Source organism: Melospiza georgiana, chromosome 3 (genome assembly GCF_028018845.1).
Source record: "Melospiza georgiana isolate bMelGeo1 chromosome 3, bMelGeo1.pri, whole genome shotgun sequence".
Lineage (NCBI taxonomy): Eukaryota > Metazoa > Chordata > Aves > Passeriformes > Passerellidae > Melospiza > Melospiza georgiana.
Genome location: NC_080432.1, coordinates 106,904,714 through 106,926,952, shown reverse-complemented (window position 1 = coordinate 106,926,952; position 22,239 = coordinate 106,904,714). Strand labels below are relative to the sequence as shown.

The following is a 22,239-nucleotide window of genomic DNA, read 5'->3' as shown; positions in this document are numbered from 1 at the left end:
ACTGCCTTTCAACACTTTCTCAGAATAGATTGCCATTTGTTTAGTGCTGCTGTATTCTCAGTTGCACAAGCTTAGATTTTATGTGAGGATGGATCCCATGGTGCATAACAAAGTGTGCAAATCCCGTGCATAATATACTGTAAGGTTTCATGCTCTGTTTTGCTCATCTTCTAAGACTATTCCAGTGTTCAGAATTTGAGATCATCTGTGATTAATGTAATATACTGATTTGCCACAGGAAGTGTGTTCTGGAATTTTTGTTCAACTGTCATCTTCCTCAAAATGGCTTGCTAGCTTGATATATTTTTTCATATTTTGAGAGTGAATTGGCAGTTCAGAAATGGTTCTTAGGCTAACCTCACCTTTTATCCTCTATTTTTATCTATTAAATAGGAATATATCTCTCTTTGACTTAACTTTCCTTAAAAACAGCAAAACTTTCTTCCTAATTTCTGAATTTTTGGTATATCTCCAAGTCTAGCAGTAGAGGTTTTAGGTAAGTAAAGAATTCATAATACTAGAGATGAAAACAATACTTTGTTTGTTTCTCCTCTCTTCCCTGTTTATTGTAGGCTCCTGCTTTTGATATTACTCAAATTATTTTACTTGTGTGGGAAGTTTGAGTGGGAATCAGATTTACTCAGAGAGGGAAAAGAAGGAAAGTGACTGTCATACTCCTTTTGGGAAGTTTTTGTGATGGGATGCAGTTGCTTCAGGGGATGCTTTGTGCCTGTGAATAGTCACTGGTTTTACTGGGGGCTGGCTGGGTTCAGGTGGGTTGGAACATCCTGTTCAAGCCAGACCCAGTCAGAGCAGGTTGCTGAGGGTCTCTGTTGCCTCTCAGGTCAGTGTGGGCCACTTGAGCACACTCGTGGTAAAGAATAAGTTCTGTCTTTTGCAGACTAGCCTGTAGTTCACCAGCTCATCCAAGTTGCCCTTCTTGAAGGGCAGTGATGTTTTTCCAGTCTTTGGGTACAACTGGCTGAAGTGTTTCTTAATCACATCTTCCTTGACTTCCTTGAATGGGTGATACTGCATTCCCACAGATTCTGCTGACAGAGGTCAGGAACTGTGAAGTCAGAGGATAGAACTTAGCAGTGAAATCTGGGATACCAAAAAAATGGATCATATTCTTAATATTTTTTCATGTCTTTTGTCATTAGGTTTCTGCCTCACTGAGCACAAAATGCCCACAAATTTCTGTAGCATTCCTTTTGTTGCTGGTGTAGACAAAGAAGGCCTCTTGAAGTAGTTCTGTATTGTTTTCTGATGCTGTTGTAAGGGCACCATCCTTGGGTGGGGTAGATACCTCTACAGCTCTGTTGAGAGAATCAGTAGAAAAGGTGAAGAAGCATTAGTTGTCCATTGTGTGGTCAGCACTGCTGTCTACCCAGATAAACTTTCAAAGGCATCACAAAGAAAATGTTTAACATACTTCAGAGCTCTATCCTTTCATCCTCCTCTGTTACTCCTTGTTAATACTTAAAAAATGTTAAACAGTTCAGCAAATTATCAAACTTAGGCAGTTCTGTGTCCTTCAGTCCTGTCATCAGTGCAGTAACCTGCAAAGTAAGCAGCCCAATGTGCTTACAAGCCCTGAAAAAACCCCAGTCATTTACCACAATATGCAGATGATTTCCATCTTTAAAGTACAGAACTTTCAAAAATGCTTTTGCTTTTCAGGGTCATGAACACTTTTGTCCAGGAATGAATGCTCCGTGTTTATCATTTGTTTTCTGTGGACATCAAGTTCTTGGAAGGGTGTGGGTGTTTTTGTTAGCCAGCTAAGAGATTGAATTCCCTTCACGTGCAAAGGAATGTCTGTGCTTGATATCCATTACTCTGGTATCATAGAACTTCATTATTCAACTCCCTGCTCCATGTAATAGCTCAGCTACTGTGAGTGCTGTGAGGTTATGATTACTGCCTGGTACTGGAGGTGCTTTTGACTGGTTTGGTTTTCTTTTTTTCTGCCTCTGTAGCTAATTTAGGGAGTGGAAAGTTAAAACATCTTTTGAGCACTAGATATTTAAATCTCTACCTATAAATGTAGATTAGGCTACAATTCCATGGAAGTTTCCTTGGTATCCACAGTACTTAGGATAGTTTCAGTTCCTGGATGGACCTCACCTCTGCTGTGCTGTCACGGCTGCACTGTGTTAGTGTGGTTGAACAGGAAGAGGGGCCTGATATGGTTGGAAAATAACTTTTCCCCTCCCCTGCTGCTCAAGGGGTTCTTGCCTGAATTATTTTCCTTCCCCAGCTTTTCTGTCAGTGCTGACATATGCAGGGTGCAGGACAGGAGCGAGAATTGGCGACTCTTGGCAAGAGTGAGGGGCCCGTAAAACTTCATGTGGTGCTGCTGAATTCAGACTGAAAATGCAGCCTCACTGTGGTTACACAGTTGATATAGTAGAGCTGATGGTATCAAAGCTGGAAGATAAAAAGCTGTTTTGCATAGAAGCCTGTCTGGAAGAATAATGAAGCAATGGGGAAAGTAAACCAAAAAATATTTCTGTGTTAGAGTTTTATGAGTACTTGTATCCTCTTAACAATATATCTGATGACTCTAAATGAGCAACAGATTAGAAAGCTTAGAAGCATTCTTTTTCATTTATTTAAATATGAGTCTGGATGAAGGCAATGATTCTGAGTACATTTAAATTAATTTACATTTTCTGTGCAAGCACTGCAGTATCTGATAAGTTGGTTGCAGTTGTGATGGTGTAAGCATTTGTAAAATGAGGCTTGCAGTGTTTCTTTACCAGCAACTGGGGGAAAAGAATGTAAACTTCAGGTCTTTCTGAAAAAGCATCTGGGTCCTGAACCTAACCTTTGTTTGATCTAGATTGTGTGTTTAGAATGGTTCTTGTACACACAGAAATAGATGAGATTTCAGCAGATGAAAGACTTTACGAAAGTTTCTGTATGTGCAATAGAGACCTTGAAGTCTCTGCTATTTTGTTCTGGGGGTTGGTAGGGAGTTGTTCTGGCAAACCAGTGATATATATATGAAAAGGTTACTTTCCTGGAAAAGTTGATCCTTGTGTGGACAGTAAATGCATCTGACTCCTTTGGTGAGTTGATCTGAGAGAATCATACAACTGTTAGGTGTGAAAGTGATCTTAAAAAACATCTAGTTCCAATGCCCTTTCTGTGGACAGGGATACCATTCGCTGGATCAAGTTGCTCAGGGCCCCATCCAGCCTGGCCTTGAACACTTCCAGGGGTGGGCATCCACAGCCTCTCTGGGCAACCTGTTCCAGTGCTTCACCACCCTCCCAGCAAAGTGTTTCTTTGTAATACATTTTATCCAAACCCACCCTCTTTCAGTTTAAAACCACTCCCCCTTGTCCCATCACCGTCTGTCCATGTAAAAATCCCTCTCCCTTCTTTTTATAAGACACTTAAGGTACTGCAAGACTGCAGTAAGGTCTCTTTGAAGTCTTCTCCATGCTGAACAATCACAGCTCTCTCAGCCTGTCTTTGTAGGAGAGGTGCTCTCACCCTCTCATCATCTTTGTGGTCCTTCTCTGGAGCCACTCCCAGCAGATCCACGTCTTTGTTGCCCTGAGGACCTCAGAGCAGCATGCAGAACTCCAGGCGGGGTCTCACGAGGGCAGAGTCACCTCCCTCAGCTTGCTGGCCACTCAGCTTTCTGTGCAGCCCAGGGTACAATTGGATTTCTGGGCTGTCACTGAGCACTGTTGGCTCATATCCAGCTTTTCATCCATGAGAATACCCAAGTGTTCTCCAAAGGGCTTCTCTCAGTGATTCTTCTCCCAGTCTGTACTCATGTCTGGGACTTCCCCAACTCAGCTGCAGTACCTTGCTCTTGGGCCTGTTGCATTTCAAGGGGAAGCCCACTTCTCAAGTTTACCCAGGTCCCCATGGCATCAGGTCCTCGTGTCCTGGTGTCAGCTGCGCCACTCAGCTTAGTGTCATCTACCAGCCTGCTGAGGCTTCTCTTGATCTCACCATGTCATTGATGAAGACATGGAAGAGCACCAGTCCCAAGAGTCAGGAGACCTGAGGGATGCCACTTGTCACCAGCTGCCACCTGGACACTGGCTGCATCCATCCAGCCAGTTCCTTGCACACTAAATAGTCCATCCATGTCTTTCCAGTTTGGAGATAAGGACATCATGTGGAACCATGTTGGAGAAGTGTAGGTAGATGGCATCTGTCAGTCTTTTCTTGTCAACCATTGTTGTCATTCATTCCATCACAGAATTGCCCAGGCATGATTTGCCCTTAGTTAAGCTATGGGCCCTGCCTTGGGTCACCTTCTTGTCTCGTATGTGCCTGAGCCTGTCTTCTAGAAGGATCTGCTTCATAGTTTTCCCAGGCACAGAGGTGAGGCCCTCTGACCCCTGCAGCTCCCCACTGCTACCAAAATCTTGCTGTACAAACCCAACCCAGCATCACATGCAAAACAATAAAGCAATAGGGATGTTTCTCTAGTGAGTTGTAGTGTAGATTGGTACGGAATTATTTGCCTTAGAGGCACAAGGTACAAGACATGAGAAAAACACATCTTCCAAGGTGATGTCTTTTGCTGGACACTAACACTTTGCTAAATACTGTGTATGTCACTTCTCATTTAGTGCTTTAGGCAGAATTTTAACTGGCTTTTTGCAACTGCAAAATTTTTGCTCTTATTTCATGGATATTCACTATGAAGTTTTTCCTTCCATTTAGGAATTGCTTGAATTGTTGAATGACAGTAACTCCTGCTGAAGGAGTTTACAAAACAGTGTCCACACACAGTAATTTAAAGGTGTTGATCTGCTTGCTGACATTTTCCTGCAGGCATATTTTGCTTTCTAATCCAAAATTTGATAATTGTGTTTTACACAAGAAGACTCTGTAGCTTCAGGGTGTGGTTAGTAATGACATAAATGTCCTAATGAAACACGCTATTTTTTCAGGAATTTTTTTAATTGGCTTGTTAGAAATTACGTGTAACTGTTGTTTAAAAAAGCAGTGAAATGTGTCAGCTGCACCTGTGTAACTTCTCTAGTTAAATTCCATGTACTTCCTTGGGCTCAAGGTATCTTCTGATCCCTCCCTTGGTGTAACAGCACCAAAGGGAGTTAGTAGTGGGAGGAAAAATGAGTGAAATCTGCCTCCAGCATGCTGCCTGTCCTAGGCAGAGGTACAGGGATTACCTTCTCTTGACACAATACCTTAGGGTTAGCTCTGCTTTTTTGAATATTTTCACCTGAGACTGTGCCTTGTTGATTAAAAAGACATTGAATAGTGCACATAGTGAAAATTGCATCATTGAGGTTCCAAATTTAAGTCTTAGTACAAAATAGTCAGCAGCTTGCTTACTTGTTATCCCCTTAAAAAAATTAAAAATCCTGTATGGAATCAGATACCAAGTGGCTGTTCAGCTCAGGTAACTCAGGTGAACACTCTGGCTAACATGATGGTATACTTCTAGATTTACATTTTTGTTAGCACCAAGAGTGCTAGAGAGAGTGAAAATTGATCCAGGGTTGAATGAGCAGAACTGGGATACTGAGACATTTTCCATGGATAGCTGCACTGATCAGTAGCAGTGAATGAACTGTCCAATACAAAAATGCATAATTAAAAGAAGAGTTACAGAAAATGCCAAGAAACCTTTTGAAAAAGAAAGAAAATACACAGCTGGAGTTGTAAAATATTTGCAGCCCGCTTGGGAGTTATTTAAAGGTATAGGAGGCTTACAGCATGCATGCTACTTGTTTAAGTAGATTTCAAAAGGCTCCCCAAATGCTAAAATGCCTGGCTAAACAGCTGAGTAAGATATAGTGTCTGAAATAAAACTTCATAGTTCTTGAATCAGATCTTTTATCTGAGTAATGAAAATAGAAGTGAATAAAAAAATCTGCTGGATTTAACCTGTAATTATAATGAAGCGGGGAAAAAATTGATTAGTAACTCCCAACAGACATAAAACTATTGTTAAGTATTTCTTCAAACTCAGCAGGAAAGTTTGAGGAGTGTCTGGAGGATCAGTAGACAACCCAATTGAAAAAGGTGGCTTTGGAGTATATAAGGTCATAGCTGAATAATGGAATTGCTTGCACTCACTTTGGCAATGCTTAGAGAGCTCTTCATGCCAGAATGTTTCTTAATAAGGAATGTGACAGAGTGTACGACTCAAAATGAAGCATCAGTGGAAGAAATTGCAGTACATTGAGCAAACTGTGAACAAGGCAGCATGATCAAATGGCATTCATCCAAGTGTTGTAAGAGGAACTGAGGGATAAAGGAGCTAATGACTGCAGTGTGTTGCTTGTGGTTAGCATCATATTTCTGCTACAGGTAAGGAGGGTAGCTAGCGTGGTATCAGCATTTTAAAAAGGCACTGGCAGGATTTGAGGAACTTTACATCAGTGAGCTTTATAATTTCATGGAAATTATAATGGAGACCAGAATTGATTTCGTTGTTCCCTCAGTAAAGTCAAAGGCTTTGGGAGAGGCTGAATAACCTCTGAAGAAAATGGAAAAAATTATAAGAAACAATTGGGAAGAGTTAGAAAAAGAGGGCAAAAAAGGTTTATTTTGTTAATAGGAGTAACCAGTTGAATTGCACAAGGATCTCTTACCTTGGTGGACAGTTATAAGGAAAAGGGCATGATAACCAGGTGACCAAATTAGTAGATGGTTAAACTATACTTGGGTTAGTATAATGTCTAGCTATTTTTAAAAAGTTGTAAATGATCAGGTTTTGAGTTATGTGGGTTGAAATTTACATGAAATTCTGTGTAAGTAAATGTCAAGTAACCTGAGCCACTGAGAAGTAAAAAAGGGACATTTTTGTAGGTAACAATTGGCTCTGAAGTGCTTCTTAACCAATCATGAGTGAAAGGTGGAATTATCTGGTACCTAAAGATCAATGCAGTTCTCCTAAGCAGTGAAAACAGCAAATCCACTGTAAAGATTTTCTAGGAAAGGAACAAATAACAAAACATTCTGCAGCTGTAGAAATTTGTGAGATGTATGCATTTTGAGTATTCCCCATAGTGTGTGTATCCTCATCTCAACAGGGTACAGTAGACTAGAAGAGGTTCAAAGGGAATCATCAAGAGGGATTTAAAGGCTTGAAACAGCTTTCATGTGAGGAAAAATTAAGCTGACTAATTTTTTTTCTTGTTCTGCCTGGGAAAGGAAGACCATGGAAGAACACAGCAGGAATCTGTGCAATCATGAGGGAATAGGAAAGGGTTACTTATTACTGTCTTGCTGAGTACATGGGCTGGAGAAGTAGAGTGCTAAGAGCAAAAGGTGCCAGATTGAAATCATAGTCAACAAAAGGAGATACCCATGTAATTAAGCTGAGATACTTTCTGCTGCAAGATGTTGTTGACTCTGTATAGCAGTCTTGATTAAAAAGCAAGCAGGGAGAAGAAAAGGGTAGGAGAAGCTGTTAACCACAATGTTAATATGTAAAAATATGTATTTAACTTATTCACCTATGGCTCAGGACCTGCAGTAGGTGCAAGAAGTTGGAAGCAGAAGTTGAATATGCAATAAGTATTTCTGTGTGCATTGTTTATAGTTTATACTTCATCCTAGACATATGTTGTTGGTTGTGATTTTCTTACTCTTTTCTATCAGAGTATATCAGTTTCATTTGTTATTTCTAAATGCATTTTCAACAATGTAAAGACAAATGTAGTAAGAAAAAACCCACTTAAACCATAATCAAAGCAGCTGTATAGTTTGTCTCACACAGAATTCGTGTGACAGCTTTTAATTGCAGTGTTTAGGCCCAGGGGGAGCAGTGCTGTGCTGTAATGGGTGCTGTCTCCTGCTCTGGAGCACCTTCACTTAAGAATGCCCCATGCCATGATATTAAATGAAAATCTCCCTAGGGGTGGATATTGTCATAGAGAAATCTGAAATTTTATGTAGTATGACAGAAAGTTTTTACTTAGTTGATGCTAACACTGAAATTTTAATTTGCATTGCATGTTAATTCAGGTCAGATGTGGAATTAAAAATCCAGCATATTAGGTTGAAATTGTTCTTCAGACAGTTCAGAATTGTTGCTTTTATATGGAAAAATTCAGAATACATTTGGTTATTAGTCATGTAAATAATCCCTTTTTAGGACCCTTTCTGTGTGTGGCATACAGTTCATATCAGAGAAACTACCCTTAAATTTATGAGTATCAGTAAAACAGTTGAAAAGAGTTACTACATGACCTCAGGTCATAATTTTTAATAGCTTGCTAACTTACTGCTAATAAGACGTTGACAGATACTTTTATTTATTTAGGGAAATAATAGTCACCACTGTATTGATGGACTTACTGGTGAAATGATTGTTAAACACTGTTGTCAATAAAATAAATACTGGGGGAAAATATGTGCATCTGGTTTACTCCTCTAGTTTGTGTTGATTAATAACTCAGCTTGAAATCAAGACTTACCTTAACTTGTTCTCATTTCAGCTTTGGATAGATCACAGTCCAAGAGAGATGGAGGTTTTAAAAGTAATTGGAGCTTTGATCATGCAGAAGAAAGTGAAGGAGATGCAGAGAAAGAGTAAGGATGCTTTTATCTAGGCTATTGAAAGTATAAATGTGTATTTATAATTGAATACTTACTTTCTGTAATTTATGAATAAGAAACAATATATAATATTTCAAACTTTCAGTGATTAAGAAAAATATTTCAAATAAGTTATTATTTTAAATAGTATTGCCAAATAGGAGTTGATTCTAATGTAAGCTTTATTGGGAAAATGGGGCTTACAACACAGGACACAGCAGATTTCACCAGAGTTGCAGTTGTCTTTGGAGCTTCTGTGGAAGTCTAAGGAGCACAGGCAATATGTGAACGTGCACAGTAATGAAGTTGATAGGGAGGGTGCCCAAGCAGCTTCAGCTTTTCATTCCTTTAGTGATGATGCTACTCAGAACTTGACAGTTATGGTTCAAGTACTGCAGTGGCTTTAGGCCTTCATCAAGTTAAACCTAGAATCTTTAAGCTCAGTTTTTCTGTTTATTTCACTGAATGGAGTTAAGGCTGTTTTTTTTTTTTCGTTATAACTTAATCCTTTACTTGGTGTGTTTGGATTTTGGCTAAAACTTTAATCCTGTGTGTATACTTTGAATGCATACTTTGTCCTTGTGACATTTTATTTTTACTGATATGTTTTCTCAATATGAATATATATATTTCCAAAATGACTAATGAATTGTTAAAAGAACAAGTGTCATGCACAAAGAATTCATGTAGATTTATTTGTTATTCTTAGATATTTGGAGAGTAGAATCTGCAAATTTAAAAGATATGCTGTGTTCTCTAGTAAGAAGTCGCTGAATCCTGTGATTAAGTACAAAAATAATTCATACATGAATTTGTATCATCTAATATTCTGCCAAACAGTATGGATTGGAAGGGAGGTAGGAAAATAGACATAACCACAGAGACTGCAGCAGCAGGCTATGCTGTAATCTTAATAAAACATTAAGAAATGTGAAGTTTTAGTAATTAAAAAATGAATGCAGGAGTTCATTAAAGTGTGAGGTAAGCATTAAGAGCTCTTGTCAAAACAGAACTATATTGGAAGTTAAAAGCACTTTTTAAAGGGTTCACAAACTAGGGGCATTTTAGTTTTACAGAATTAAGGTCGTGTTGTTCCCTAGCAACTTTACGTCCATTTGTAGTACACACAAATATGTTCTAAGGGCAGTACATACCATACAGTTACTATTTCCATTTTACTTGCTTTCAGAAATAAGTCACATTTGAAAACATAGCAGCTTTTTTTTTCTACTAGTAATTTACTGCTGTTTTCCATCAGTCTCCAGCTGATGTTAGAGTAATGTTAGCATCATTACTCTATACATTTTTCATTCTATGTTAAGAACATAGAATCAAAAATGTATAGAGTAATGATGCTAAAAATAAAAGTTAGAAAAATTATTATGAAACATAATCTTTATGTAATTGTATCTGATTTTAAGATTGTATGTCTGGGTGATTTTTCATTTCTTTCAAATATTCTCTATAATAAGCAGTTTTTCCATAGCTAGAATTGAATTTTTATTGCCTACTTAGATAATTTTTGATTTGCTTTTATGTCTGTGAATTATGCAGAATCTTACTCTGAAGTATAAATAGAAGAGTAGTTGAAAGTTGATTTAAACTGGAGGTCTCATCTTCTTTACTTACTCTGATACCATTTGAGGCAATTTCTTATTCCCTCCAAACTGCCACATGTTTTAAGCTGCCCATTATTTACTTTTGGTAACACCTGGGTTTGTTTATCTTAAAGACATAGTGAGCTTTTAGCATTTTGAAATAATTTATATTTTTTGCTTTTTTGATGCATTTTTATTTCATACGGCAAAACATTGACAGAAGGGAATCTTCAGAAAACAAGTAACAGCAAATTTTCCTTCCTTTTTTATTTCTAAATTTCCTTTACCCTTAGTAGAAGATTTCAAAGATTAGCAGCTTTAATTCATGTAATTGTTCCAGAATAAAGCTTTGTGTCCCTCCCAGTATTTTGAGCATATTGTGCAGTAGGTAGGTATTTGCTGTAGTGTGCTCGTACTAACTGCAGTGTTTGACCCTTACATGGTTTCTTTGTGGAGAGAGCTGTGAGTCTGAAGCAAGCAGCTGGATGCATCTCCTGCTTCTTGTGGAGGCACTGGGGTTGTGGTGCCTGACTTTATCAGAGTTTTTTCCCCTCTCAATGGCAGACACACAATAGGTTTGTTTTGAACTGGCCTGAGAATAACATCTCAGCCCTTAAAGGAGTGGCTGTATTCTTGTGTTACTGCATGAGACCTGTGCTAATGATGTTGGTCAGCACTGGATGCCTGCTTGGATGATCTTTTCTTCAGTGAGATGAACACAAAGTATGTGGTTAATGGCCTCCTACCACAGCAATTTTTAGAACAGGTAGATGTTTTAAAAGAAGGGTGTCATTTAACTTACTTCAGACGTAGGTGAGATGAGTCATAATGGTTAAGATATCAAATAATGAACACAAAAAGACTAAAGAATATTTGTAAACTGAAGAAGCTTTGGAAAAATAATGATCACCCAACACTATATAAATTTAAATTGATGCCAGAGTTGATACTCAGTGTGGAACAAGAGTTATAGAAATTGAGAATGGGAATTAGCCAGTATCTTATCCCAAAGCAAATGCCTGCAGATAATGCTCATCCATTTGAAAGAGTAAAAGTGATATTTTTGATGTTCTAAAAGGTTTGATCTACTCAGGATGGTAGCAAGTGGCTAGAGACTTTCCTTGCTTTATAATTGGAGATCCCATAGGAGATCTACCTTTATGGAGAACCACAGAAGAAAAGACCAGTTGGTCAGCTGAGCACACTGAAATCTGTGTAGTCCACCAGAGAATAAATGGTGGAAATTAAGCTGATCTTGTGTAGCAGAAGATATGAAAGGATGGCAGACTTAAACAAACCTGGCCAGTTTAATATATTTGTTTAATATATTTGTATGATTCATGACATTAACATGTTACAAGATGCTTTCTGGTGTTACAGCTTACTCTCTTGAACTGTCTTGGATAATTTATGTTTACTGCCTTTGGAATATCTCTGTAAATGTTTTTGAAATATATCAGTATGCTCCACAGTGGTTTTGTAAATGGATGGGCCCAGATTTCTTTTGGCTATCATACTGTTTTCTTTATAGTCTAGACTTCTGCCTTCCACTGAGATAACAGTAGCCTTATCAAAAATAAGAAATACAAATAAATGGGCTTAATATATTTGTACTACAGTGTCTTTACTTAACTACAATTTTCTTTCAAAAAGCTTTATTTTTTGCCCCTTCCATTTAGAGGAATAAACCTCTTTTTTCCATGTGTTGACAAATGGAAAAGCATTGTACTGTGTTACATATTTACATTGGTATTGTACTGTGTTATATATTTGCATTGAGCTTTTTTCCACTGCTTATAAAATTTGTATTATTTTCTCAAAAAATCCATCCATTGTTAGATAGATTTTTTTTTTTACTTCTTTTTTGAGCCCATTAGCACTGTAGCCTTTAAATTGATGAAAACTTTTTAAATTATGTCTAATTTTAATGGAATGACTCTGTAAATGAGTTAATAATAATACTCCTACTTCTCTTGTGCCTCTGATAGTGCAGCTTTTTTAGTGTGCTGCCTACCACTATGTAATTTAAAACAAAGAATGTACACAGTGTGCTGTGAAGGCAAATACGTCAGCCTACTGGTTTTATATGTAATAGTTTTCAGAAAGAAATTCCAATTATGTCTGAAATGTGACTGGATCAGTTGATAGAAATGTGCTTGCAGCTTATTAGAGTGTAACCTCAATGGTCAGCAGAGGTTTAAAGTTTGAGTTGCTTGTACAAAGTAGTGAAAACATAGCCTGTTAATCTCAGCTGTCTAACTAACTATTGCATAGCTCTTAATGTTTTAAAACATCAAACAAATGGCAAGTGATTAGAGGTAAGTAAAGAGTAATTTTTGTTTTCTTGTTCAGTGCCTAAACATGAATGTGTAATTATGAACTTCCCTTAAGAACTCTGTGTATATAAATTACTTCTTTTTCCCCCCTCCCCCCCAATATTAGTAGAGAGTTAACATTCATTTGTTACAAAATTTTAAGGAATGTATTGAAAAGTTAGAAATTATGTTCCACTGTGAAAATAACCAGGAAACCAGTGGTTCCCTGGTTAAAAGTGACAGAGTGTGGAGACATCTTCCCAGCAAGACAACTGAGGTTTCATTTCAGGGATGTTAAAAATATTACTGACTGGTATGTTGGGGGAGTGGTATAGTGTTTGTTTTGGGTTGCTTTTCGTTTTTTTCCTGCCTGTATAAATTGCATCATTGAAGCAGGCGGCAGGAAGCATGTGATACATGAGCAAATAGACATTGCTTGGTTACTATGTATTCTGCTCTCTGAAAAAACAACCTTTCTGCTTCTGATGCAGATGCTTCACATTCTTTAAGATCTAAAAGTATTGGTTCACTTAAAACTTCCAATTTGCTAATACTGCTCTAGTCATGTTGCCTGGTAAGAGTTACTCATGTTCATTGTGATTTGAGCCTTGGCTCAGTGTTTTTGTCATTTGCAATGTGTTAAACTTCTCTTGTCTCCCCCCTCAATTGCCCTTGGTTAAAGTGGCTGCCGTATTGAAGCATGTTGAAATCCTAAAAGTATCAACACAGTACAAAGGTGTTTTGAAAATACCCATCATTTTTGTATGAACTGAAGCTAAAGAACAAAAGCCTTTAGAGGTGAAATGATCTGACTAGGACAGCACTGTAGGCAAATGCCAGAGCTGCAGATACTGTAGGTTGCTGCTCGTGTGTGTTGCAGGGTTTTGTTTATTTTTTAGGATGTGGAAAATTTCTGAAATTGCTAAACTCTGTGTCTACTGATGAACGTTTGAGAAGGCTCCATGAGCCTCCCTTGAAAGGATGATTTGTTCTGAAAGAGAATGTTAAAAAAAATGTTGCAGGATGTGAAAATTTAATATCTGTGGGTAGTCTGTGCAGAAGTACAACTGTACTCTTTTTGCCTTTGTTTGAAATTAGTGATGAATCTACTACACTGTTTTACCATTGAGCACCTACAAGTGTGGTGCTCTGTAAATGAAGGGAAAATACAACAGTGCCACTGGCTGTACGTTCACATTACATCATTCTTCCCTTTTCAAAATCAACTGTATGCACAATCTTATCTCCTGAAGTTTCAGAGTCTGTAGATCTCACCCAACATTTTAATTTTATTTTTATTTGCTCTAAGGATATTTGTGTTGCATAAGATGCAAGAATAAATTGTTACATGAAGGGAAGTATTGTGAATGGAAAAAGTTGTTAGGAACTTGAGGGATGGAGCACTGAGTAATTAGTTTATTTATATATGAAGAGCTAAAGTCATTGTATGTATTGTAAACCAGCATGTCAAGCTGACACAGCTAAGAAAAGTATGTTTCTCTTGTATAGTTCTTCCCTTTTAACACCTGGCATAACTGCTTTGATTTTAAGGAATTTCTGCCCGAGTGAGCTTGATTAAAACTTTTCAAACCATGCAATTACAAGTTGGCTAAAAGTTGTATTGTTTTTTGTCACCAACAGAGGAGTAACGCTATCAGGATTGATGAGATGGGATTGTCTGCAGGTTGTTCCTCCTGGAAGCAAGAACATGTTAGACTAATCTAGCTGCTGTCAGTATGAAGTGTGTGGTCGGGGTTTAAATTTAAGTACTTAAGATTACTTGAGGATAAATGCCTGTTACTGGAAAGAATGGTTTTAGAGTGTCATAGAGTGGCTTTTTTTTTTTTTTCTTTTTTTCTTCTTCCCCATTCTAATGGTTGGGGATTACAGATATTGAAAGTGCTCAAGAAAACACATTTTAGTAAGCAGTAGAACCAAACGGAATATGTTCTTTTTAGTCTTTTTAGGAGCACATACTTTGGTAGTAATTGCTGTGTGGTAAAATGTAGTTAGACTAAGTTCTTCTCCTAAAGCAGTATGAAGTCTGCAGTTTTAAACTACATACTTGAACATTGATAGGCATAAGCAAAGTAAGATTGTGTTTTATAGGTTAATGATGTTTTGGACTCAATTTATGCAGAGAGTGTAGAATCTTTTATAGTGTCAGTAATATTGTTGTAACCGTATTGAAGGTTCAGTAGCATTGTCTGTTTTGAATTAATCATTTTAGTTTTGCATTTTGCAAAATAATTTGATTTACACTTTAAGTTCAGGTTCACATTATGCGTCTGATCACTCTGTTGCTCATTTGTGTTCCTGTTTTATGCATTTTTATACAATGTATATATGATGCATTTAAATGTAGAGGGAAGGGGATAAAAAAACCTTTTGCATTTAAAATGTTTGTGTGTGCTCTGTTGGATTACAGTGTATGTGCTTTTCTCTCCCACACCATTCTAGCGAGGCAAATCTGCTCAGTTTAGATGACAATGATGGGTCTTTCAGTCCCAATGAAGAAAAAAAGGTAAATAATTGGTTTATCTCATGGTGAAAATGTATCTTTAAAGCTTTTTAGGTTCTTAAACAGTATTGCGTAGCTGTGTGTCCAGTGTAAAGAAATGGAAGTTTCAGTTGTGTTTCAGGAACATATGCCCAAGCTGTTTATCTGTCTACCCTTAAAATTTTTGTTCCCCTCTTGATCTCAATAATATTCTGAAAAATATGAGCAAGACTAACTAAGTTTAGACAATTATCATAAACAGTGTACTAAATATAAAATATGTATTGTATTTTGTTTAGTAAGATGTCGTAGTATAGGTGTAGACAGTGTATATTTTCCATGAAATTTGGTATAAAAGCAGTTTGAAAATGGAGCCAAAGTAATATTAATATAAATAATTTTGCATTAATTTACTCCTAACTTCTACACAATTATACAATTATTTTAATATGTGAATTCTGTTGTGGCAGTCAATTCGTTGTCGACCTGGAGCTATCGGCGGCAGCAGCGATGCCATAAAAGCGTACGCAAGGCGAGGCAAAGGTGGCTTCAAACTTCTGAAAGGGAATGCAATCGGCCTCAACATGATGGGAAATAGCAAGAAACTGAGGTAATGCATTTAATTTATGTGTCCTTGCTTTGATCATTATACAAATCAACACACAATAAACAGAACTTGTAGTCCTTATATCCTGTGTGCTGTGCATTTTAATAAGCTGTAGTGTACTGTGCTTCTGAGTAAAGAGGGAAACCTAGATTGTTAGGGTTTTTTCTCTTAAAAAATATTTAACACTGCATTAGTAAAGTACCAGAAGACTGTTAAAATGGATTTAGAGCATTCAGAGGCGTATTTGTTTGTACCTTACCCATGTTGCCTGCATGTGTTACTGTTCCCTCTATACAGTGATAGCAGGTAGGAAAATACTTTTTACATCCCCATCCAGATTCGCTTCTTTCTGTGATGCTGAATTGTCAAGGTTAACTCAGGATGTGTTTTCTGGTTTTGTTACTGCAAGATATATTTTCATTTTTGATTCACAGACTTTTTTAAAGGATTCAGCAAATAGCCATACTAGTATAGGCCAACTTGAGACTGTCACTTGCATTTAGAGCAGACAGGAACAGTTTTTAAGCATTCACTGTTGTACTTGCTTGTTACTATTGTCCCTAGCTTGAAAGAGACTGCTTTCTTTATTTAGTATATAATAAAAAGTAATATATTCACCTAACTTTCTTAGGGAGTGTTTCATATTGCTAAAGTGCACTCACTTTAAAGGTTGGTAACCTTTGCAGGAAGGAAAAGTTTGTAAGATACCCAGCTATAGATGGGCCAGTCATCAAATATCCAATGTATCTGTAGCTACATGAGGGATGTCCGTGTCTTCATTTGTGTGGCTTATCACCATCTGGAAACTGAACTCTAAAGAAGCCACTTCCCTTCTTGTCCCCTCCAGTAAGAGAGAGACAAGGCAGAGACTATGGGTTGAGCTAACCATTTCCTGAAAGCAAACAGCAGTGGAGTAAGAAATGCACAGTGACAGCAGAAATATTAATAACAAAAGCGTACAGAAGCAAAGGAAGGTGCTTTATGCACAAAAGGTGTTTGCCACTTTGACTTAGTTCCATGTGGCATGGGAGAAAGACAAGATGGTGGTCACTCCTCACAGCTGGCTCTCCCCATCCCTGAGCCTGAGACAATGGAAAACAGTGAGAGACAAAACCATGGAAGTGAGATCATCTATGCTGTGCTGCACTCCTGCTCCACTGCACCAGGCTTGGCTTCAGGCTCAGCTCAGACTCACTTCTGCTGCTGCTTTGGACCACTCTGCTGGGCTCAGATCCACACAGCTCTGCTGCTTTTCAGAACCACATCCTGGGGTCACATCTCACAAGAGCGGGAAAGTGCTGAGTGGCAGCAGCAGAAGATGGAATCTGCAGGGCTAATCCCAGCAACTCAGCCCTGATGAGGAGAGTGAGATAAAAATGGCACACTTCTGGGGATATGGTCCTTATTGTTCCCCCTGACACAGCCCCCAGCCTTGATTTCAGAGGGGCAGTGTAGCTGTGCCCACAGCGTAGCCCCAAGCTCTGGCCCCTCTCTGCAGTCAGGACTCTTGAATGCTCTAAGCACTATTGGTTCGTGGGACCATCTTACCATAGCCACGTGAAAAAATAAATCCTCTTAAGTTCTGTGTTATATATCTTCTTTCCTGCTGTTTCCTTCAAGCCTGATTTCTTAAGATAAACTGCTGGACTATTATGTGGAACTTAAAAAAGTTTTCTTAAAAGTAAAATTTACTTATTAATGAAAAGGGATTTTTTTAATAGGTTATTTTTATGTTTACACAAATCAGCATTGTACTTCATTTTCCGTGATTTATCTATGCAAATAATGTTTTGTCTTTAAATTTTCTTTTGTATACACAAGAGATTTGTAAGATGATATCCAGATTTCTGCCATGCACATCTTCAAATGTTCAGTTCTTACAGAATCATCTTGGTCACTTTTTATTCCTTAGTATTCTGTTCTTGAATGTAGATTTGTAATTGTTACTTTTGCCTTTGTGTCTGTCAGGGCTTGTTTGCTCTGTTTTACTATTGAAGAAATCTGTGCATCTGCATTGTACTTGTTCTTTGTTTTGAGTACACATTTAAAATAAGATTCCTCTAATTTGTTCATAGCTACAATTTTCCTTCATCTGGCTATGGTATTTGTAGTGAAATCCAACCTTACCATGTAAGTTTTTTTTTTTTGAAGCAGTCAAACTTGACTGCACATGTATGTTTTTACATATTGTACCTGTATGTTTTTTTTAAGTTTTTGTTTTAAGGTAAATAGTTACTGAGGTTTTTCAGATGGTCTACGCATGTAGTTCAGACATTCTGTTGCCTAGATTGGAACTGCCTTCTATTGACAAATAATACAGTATAAACCTAAGACCTAGTAGGATTTATAAAATTCAACTAAAAAGTTAAATCTGTTGCATGTAAATGGGCAGCCACCTTTTGTCTAGTTCTGAGATGCATACTGAATTTAAATGAAAAATATGCATTCACCCTTTTCTTAATAAACTGTCGTTAATGAAGGGCTTTGTTATGAATAATGGATGTGTACAGACCACTGTGACTGCTTCTCACATTTTGGTCACTGCATTTTGTGGTTGTGCTCCAAGTGATTATCTCAATTTAATGACATTGGATATTTGTTGTACCTTTCATAATGTGTATCAGTAAAGGTTTGGGCTCTAGTCATTGTAGTGGTGATTGTTGGTTTGTTCACTTGGAAATGCAGAATGGAAGGTGCTTAATAGTTACTCTTTCAGTATTTAGACTCTTCAGCTAGAGGAGATTCTGAAAGTTGATAATACAGTTAAAATCCTAGATTAAATACAAGAAGGTCAGCTGTTTGATATTCTTTATCTGTTCATGGTGATTTTATCACAATCTTGGAGTCTTTTTCCATCTAATCTGCAGAATAAGGACAAAAAATTCAGATCAATAGGGCTTGGTTCAAAGGAGTATTATTCTAGTAGAATAGTCCCTAAAATTCAGAGAATAAGAGATAGGAAGAAGGGATATGGAAGTACAGTGAGAAGAAATATCTGCTGTACTGCCAGAGAAATTGAAACCAAGCAAAAGGTTATGATCTGTTACCTGATTGAGCAAATCCAGTAGCAAACCATTAACCTAATTAGTTTTGGTTGTACTTTTTTAAGCATGATGTCTTACTTAAAATAGTTTTATCTTTGCTAGCTTTCACTAACTTGTATTCAGGCCCTTTTAGATTTTCTTTGATAATATTTTGTTAAAACGTTATTTGATGAACAGCAGAATTAATGTAGTCTGTAGTTGTGAGTTTTTGAAATATTGTTCTTCCTTTACTTCTAGCTCCATCCATTTGTCCAGTTCAAGCTTTTTTTTTTTTGTTTTGTCTCTTGAATATGTGGTGGTAAGAATTTCTTAGGATCACCTGATAGCACATGATAGTAAAACCTTGTTTTTGTCAGAGCCTAGGCTTCAAATTATTCTGTGGTTTCTGAGCTAACATTGATGAAACATTTATTGTTAAAATACTGTAAATTCTTTTTAGAACATTTGTTCTTTCATGGAACTTTCTGACCTTTGCATCACCCCGCTTTTAGTGTGTTATACTAATTTTCAGGAAATTGTGCTGAAACTTGCAAACTCAAATTTCAGTTCTGAGGTGCCTGTTTTGCAACTTGCTAGGACTTTATGATTGTATTTTCTGGTGTTTCTTCTGTGTTGGGTATGTTCCATTCAGAGAACAAGATTATGGAGTAGATTGTGTTTTAGAGCTGTCCTAGTTGGAAACATGTCTGGCACCATATGAACCATTTCAGTGTGCCATCCAGAACAGTCTGCTGTGACTCAGATCTGATCCCTGAGCAGTCTGTGATACTCTATTCCAGCATCTACTGGAGTTTTCACTACGTGAGTGAGGCAGAAAGCAAAAGTGCTGCTTAACAGGTTTTTTCTGCTGTGGGGGCACACGACAGAGTTTCACAATCATGATAGCTTGGCAAAGGTCAGATCCAACAAACACAATGGTAAAACAGGAGATACATATGCTTGCTTGCTTGCTTGCTTGAAGTCCTTAGGTCTTAAGTATTTGAGAGGGCATTCCTGCACTCTGCTTCTGTTTTGTTGTTTGTTTGTATTTTTTTTAATCTTTTTCAAAGACATGAATGGGAAGCCAAAGAGGATTTGAGACATTCTAAAGTATTTAGGGCAAGTAGCTGTCAGTTTTTTATTTCTGAGGTAGCAAATTAGACAGAAGGTTGCCTGTAGATTGATCTGGATGATGACTGACCAGCTGGAGTTGCATAGCCTTGACTTAGATGCATCTGAGATGAATGTGTTTGCTTTGAGGAGGTTGGTGTTTGCATGGATGTTACTAGTTTTCAGGATGTTGGACTGTTAACTCAAATGGTTTATGATGTTTTTAAATTTCATATTTTAGAGAAGAGGATTTAACCCCTTCAAGAGGGATCAAACCCCCTGGGTTTGATAAGTCTTGTTTTGTTATGTTTGTGGTTATGTTAGGGGCAGGCAGAAACGCTCTGAAAGTTTCTCATCTTGACTTATGTAAGGCTACCAGAAGGGTTTGTAATGCTAAACTGAAATTAAAAAGCACAGTAACAGTTTACTCATTTTCTTCTTTTGGGGGGAGTGTAAAGCAGGGATTAGGAATTGGTTGCCAGCTTTTATTGAATTGTGGTACTTTGGGTTTCTTTTCATTGTTCATAACAGGACAAATGGTAAGATAATATTTCTGAGAAATATTAGTAGTAGGAATGATTTTTCACATAATTTTATCTAGTGCAATTAAAATGTCCAATTTGAAAAGCAGAGTTTAAGCACTGTATTTCCATAGTTTGAGACAATTTGTATCATCAGCATGTTGTCTAGTAAAAGTTGTGTGATTTTTGAACATTTCAAGCATAGTATTGTGTGTCCTGTCACAGCAGCGTGCAGGATAATTCTTTAGGTTTAATGATCTCTGAAGGAGCTCTGTATTATTGATCTATTGTATCTTAATGTCAACTTTTACTAGAGGGAGTAATGGTAAGAAATCATCTCTCCATAATTACTGGTTTTATGTAATAATGAGATAAAAGTCAAAAGCAAATGAAGAAACCCAAGAAGTGCTAAGATACATTGGTGAATAAGAGTCCTGTTGAGATATGAGTACCTGAGAATCCTTTGTTTTTTTTCTTTGTGAAATGTGTTGATTTTTTTCAGTTACAAGTCATCTTGCATCCATAAATTTTCTCTGTTTACTTTTTTTTTGTGAGGGACATTCCTGAATTCAGTCTGTTCACATTTTGCCCCTTAAGTCATATTAAAGAAGTTAATATTATGCCTTAATAAAATGAGAGATGAAATTATAAAATTAGTTATAAATGGTTATAAGTCATTAAAAAGGCTGTCTCTTTTCACAGTACAGGGTTGAGTGAAAAAATCTTTACCTTTTTTCCACAGAAAAAAAAAATTGTGTATATTCTTATATGTCCATTTTATTATAGGGCTGAATGTTGATATGCCTGTAAAGTGATCCTAACAATATGTGTTATTAGTTCAGAAATACTTTAATACTTGGTGTTGTGTGTCTGGTCTTGTAAAATTAGGACACCACATGTTTTACCAAAGACTGTACAAACACACCAGAGTCTTTTCTTAAACATTTTCTATATGTTTGCAGTGAAAATGCTCAGAATATCTCTGGTCCTGTCACTGTGGTCCATGGCAGACGTTTTCACCACGCACACGCACAAACAGCCGTAGTAAAAACAGCAGCCCAAAGGTAAGAATACTTACTTGTGTTTCTGCAGGTGTTTCACTTGTAAAAATTCTCCCTGGTTCTGTATGTAATGATTTTCCTTATGCTGTGAAGTGTTTTAAGAAAATCACATGGGTGCATTCTTGATTATGAGCTTTGACCTTAATTACTGAAGTTTCATAAAAACATTTAGGAATTACTATCATATAATACTAGAATTTAGTAATTTTAAAGAACATTGGCAGGTAGTAGGAGAGCACCTGCTAATATAAATATTTTGAGAAAATACTTTGAAATAGACAACCATAGTTTGCAGTAGAAATTCACTTAACTGGCAACATGATCAGCAACTGCTAAGTAACAGCACCTTCAGCTTGTGTAAGATCCATGTAAACATTAAATCATAGATCTGAAGATTGTGTATCATCTGTATATATAGTGTAAAACATAAATTGCAACATCTAACAGAAGCAAGGTTTTGCATCTATGTAAATTATTTTTAGAAGGGATGACTAGAAACCAGGGAATCTTACTGAACTATGCTGAATTTAACTTAATTGATTTGAAACTTGAAACCCTGTCAAACTTCTGTAAATTGTAGGGTTGGTTCTAGGTGTTTTGTACCCCTAGTGTGTTTCACAAACGTATTAGATAGCAACTGTTTTAAGGAATTTTCTTTCAAAATTTATCCATTCAGAGCTCTTTTTATTTATGAATTCTGTGGATTTCCACTCTATCATGAGTGCTTTATCCAGTCTGCATTTTGTAGCTTCCTCCTTCTTCTATCTTTTTTTTTTCTCGGTTTTTAAGTATAGATTTTTTAGGATGATGGGATCATATACAGGCATTATCTTTTTGGTTTTTTCATCCTACTTCCCTCAGTTTGATTTGCTGACTTCAGAAAAAGAAAGCCCATATTCTAATGTGAATGAATGATATGATCCAAACTTGTATTAGAGTAATCTGGCATTG

At 37.0% G+C, this 22,239-nt stretch overlaps 1 protein-coding gene across 1 annotated transcript in view; it reads left to right on the top strand.

Annotated features, from left to right (window-relative positions):
• The window catches only part of SENP6 (SUMO specific peptidase 6), a 73,005-nt gene that overhangs the window by 10,766 nt on the left and 40,000 nt on the right, over positions 1–22,239 (top strand). The window contains exons 2-5 of the mRNA XM_058019855.1: positions 8,454–8,547; positions 14,927–14,990; positions 15,437–15,576; positions 21,190–21,291. Of these exons, the coding sequence (XP_057875838.1) occupies positions 8,454–8,547; positions 14,927–14,990; positions 15,437–15,576; positions 21,190–21,291 (400 nt within the window). The remainder of the gene's footprint in view (positions 1–8,453; positions 8,548–14,926; positions 14,991–15,436; positions 15,577–21,189; positions 21,292–22,239) is intronic.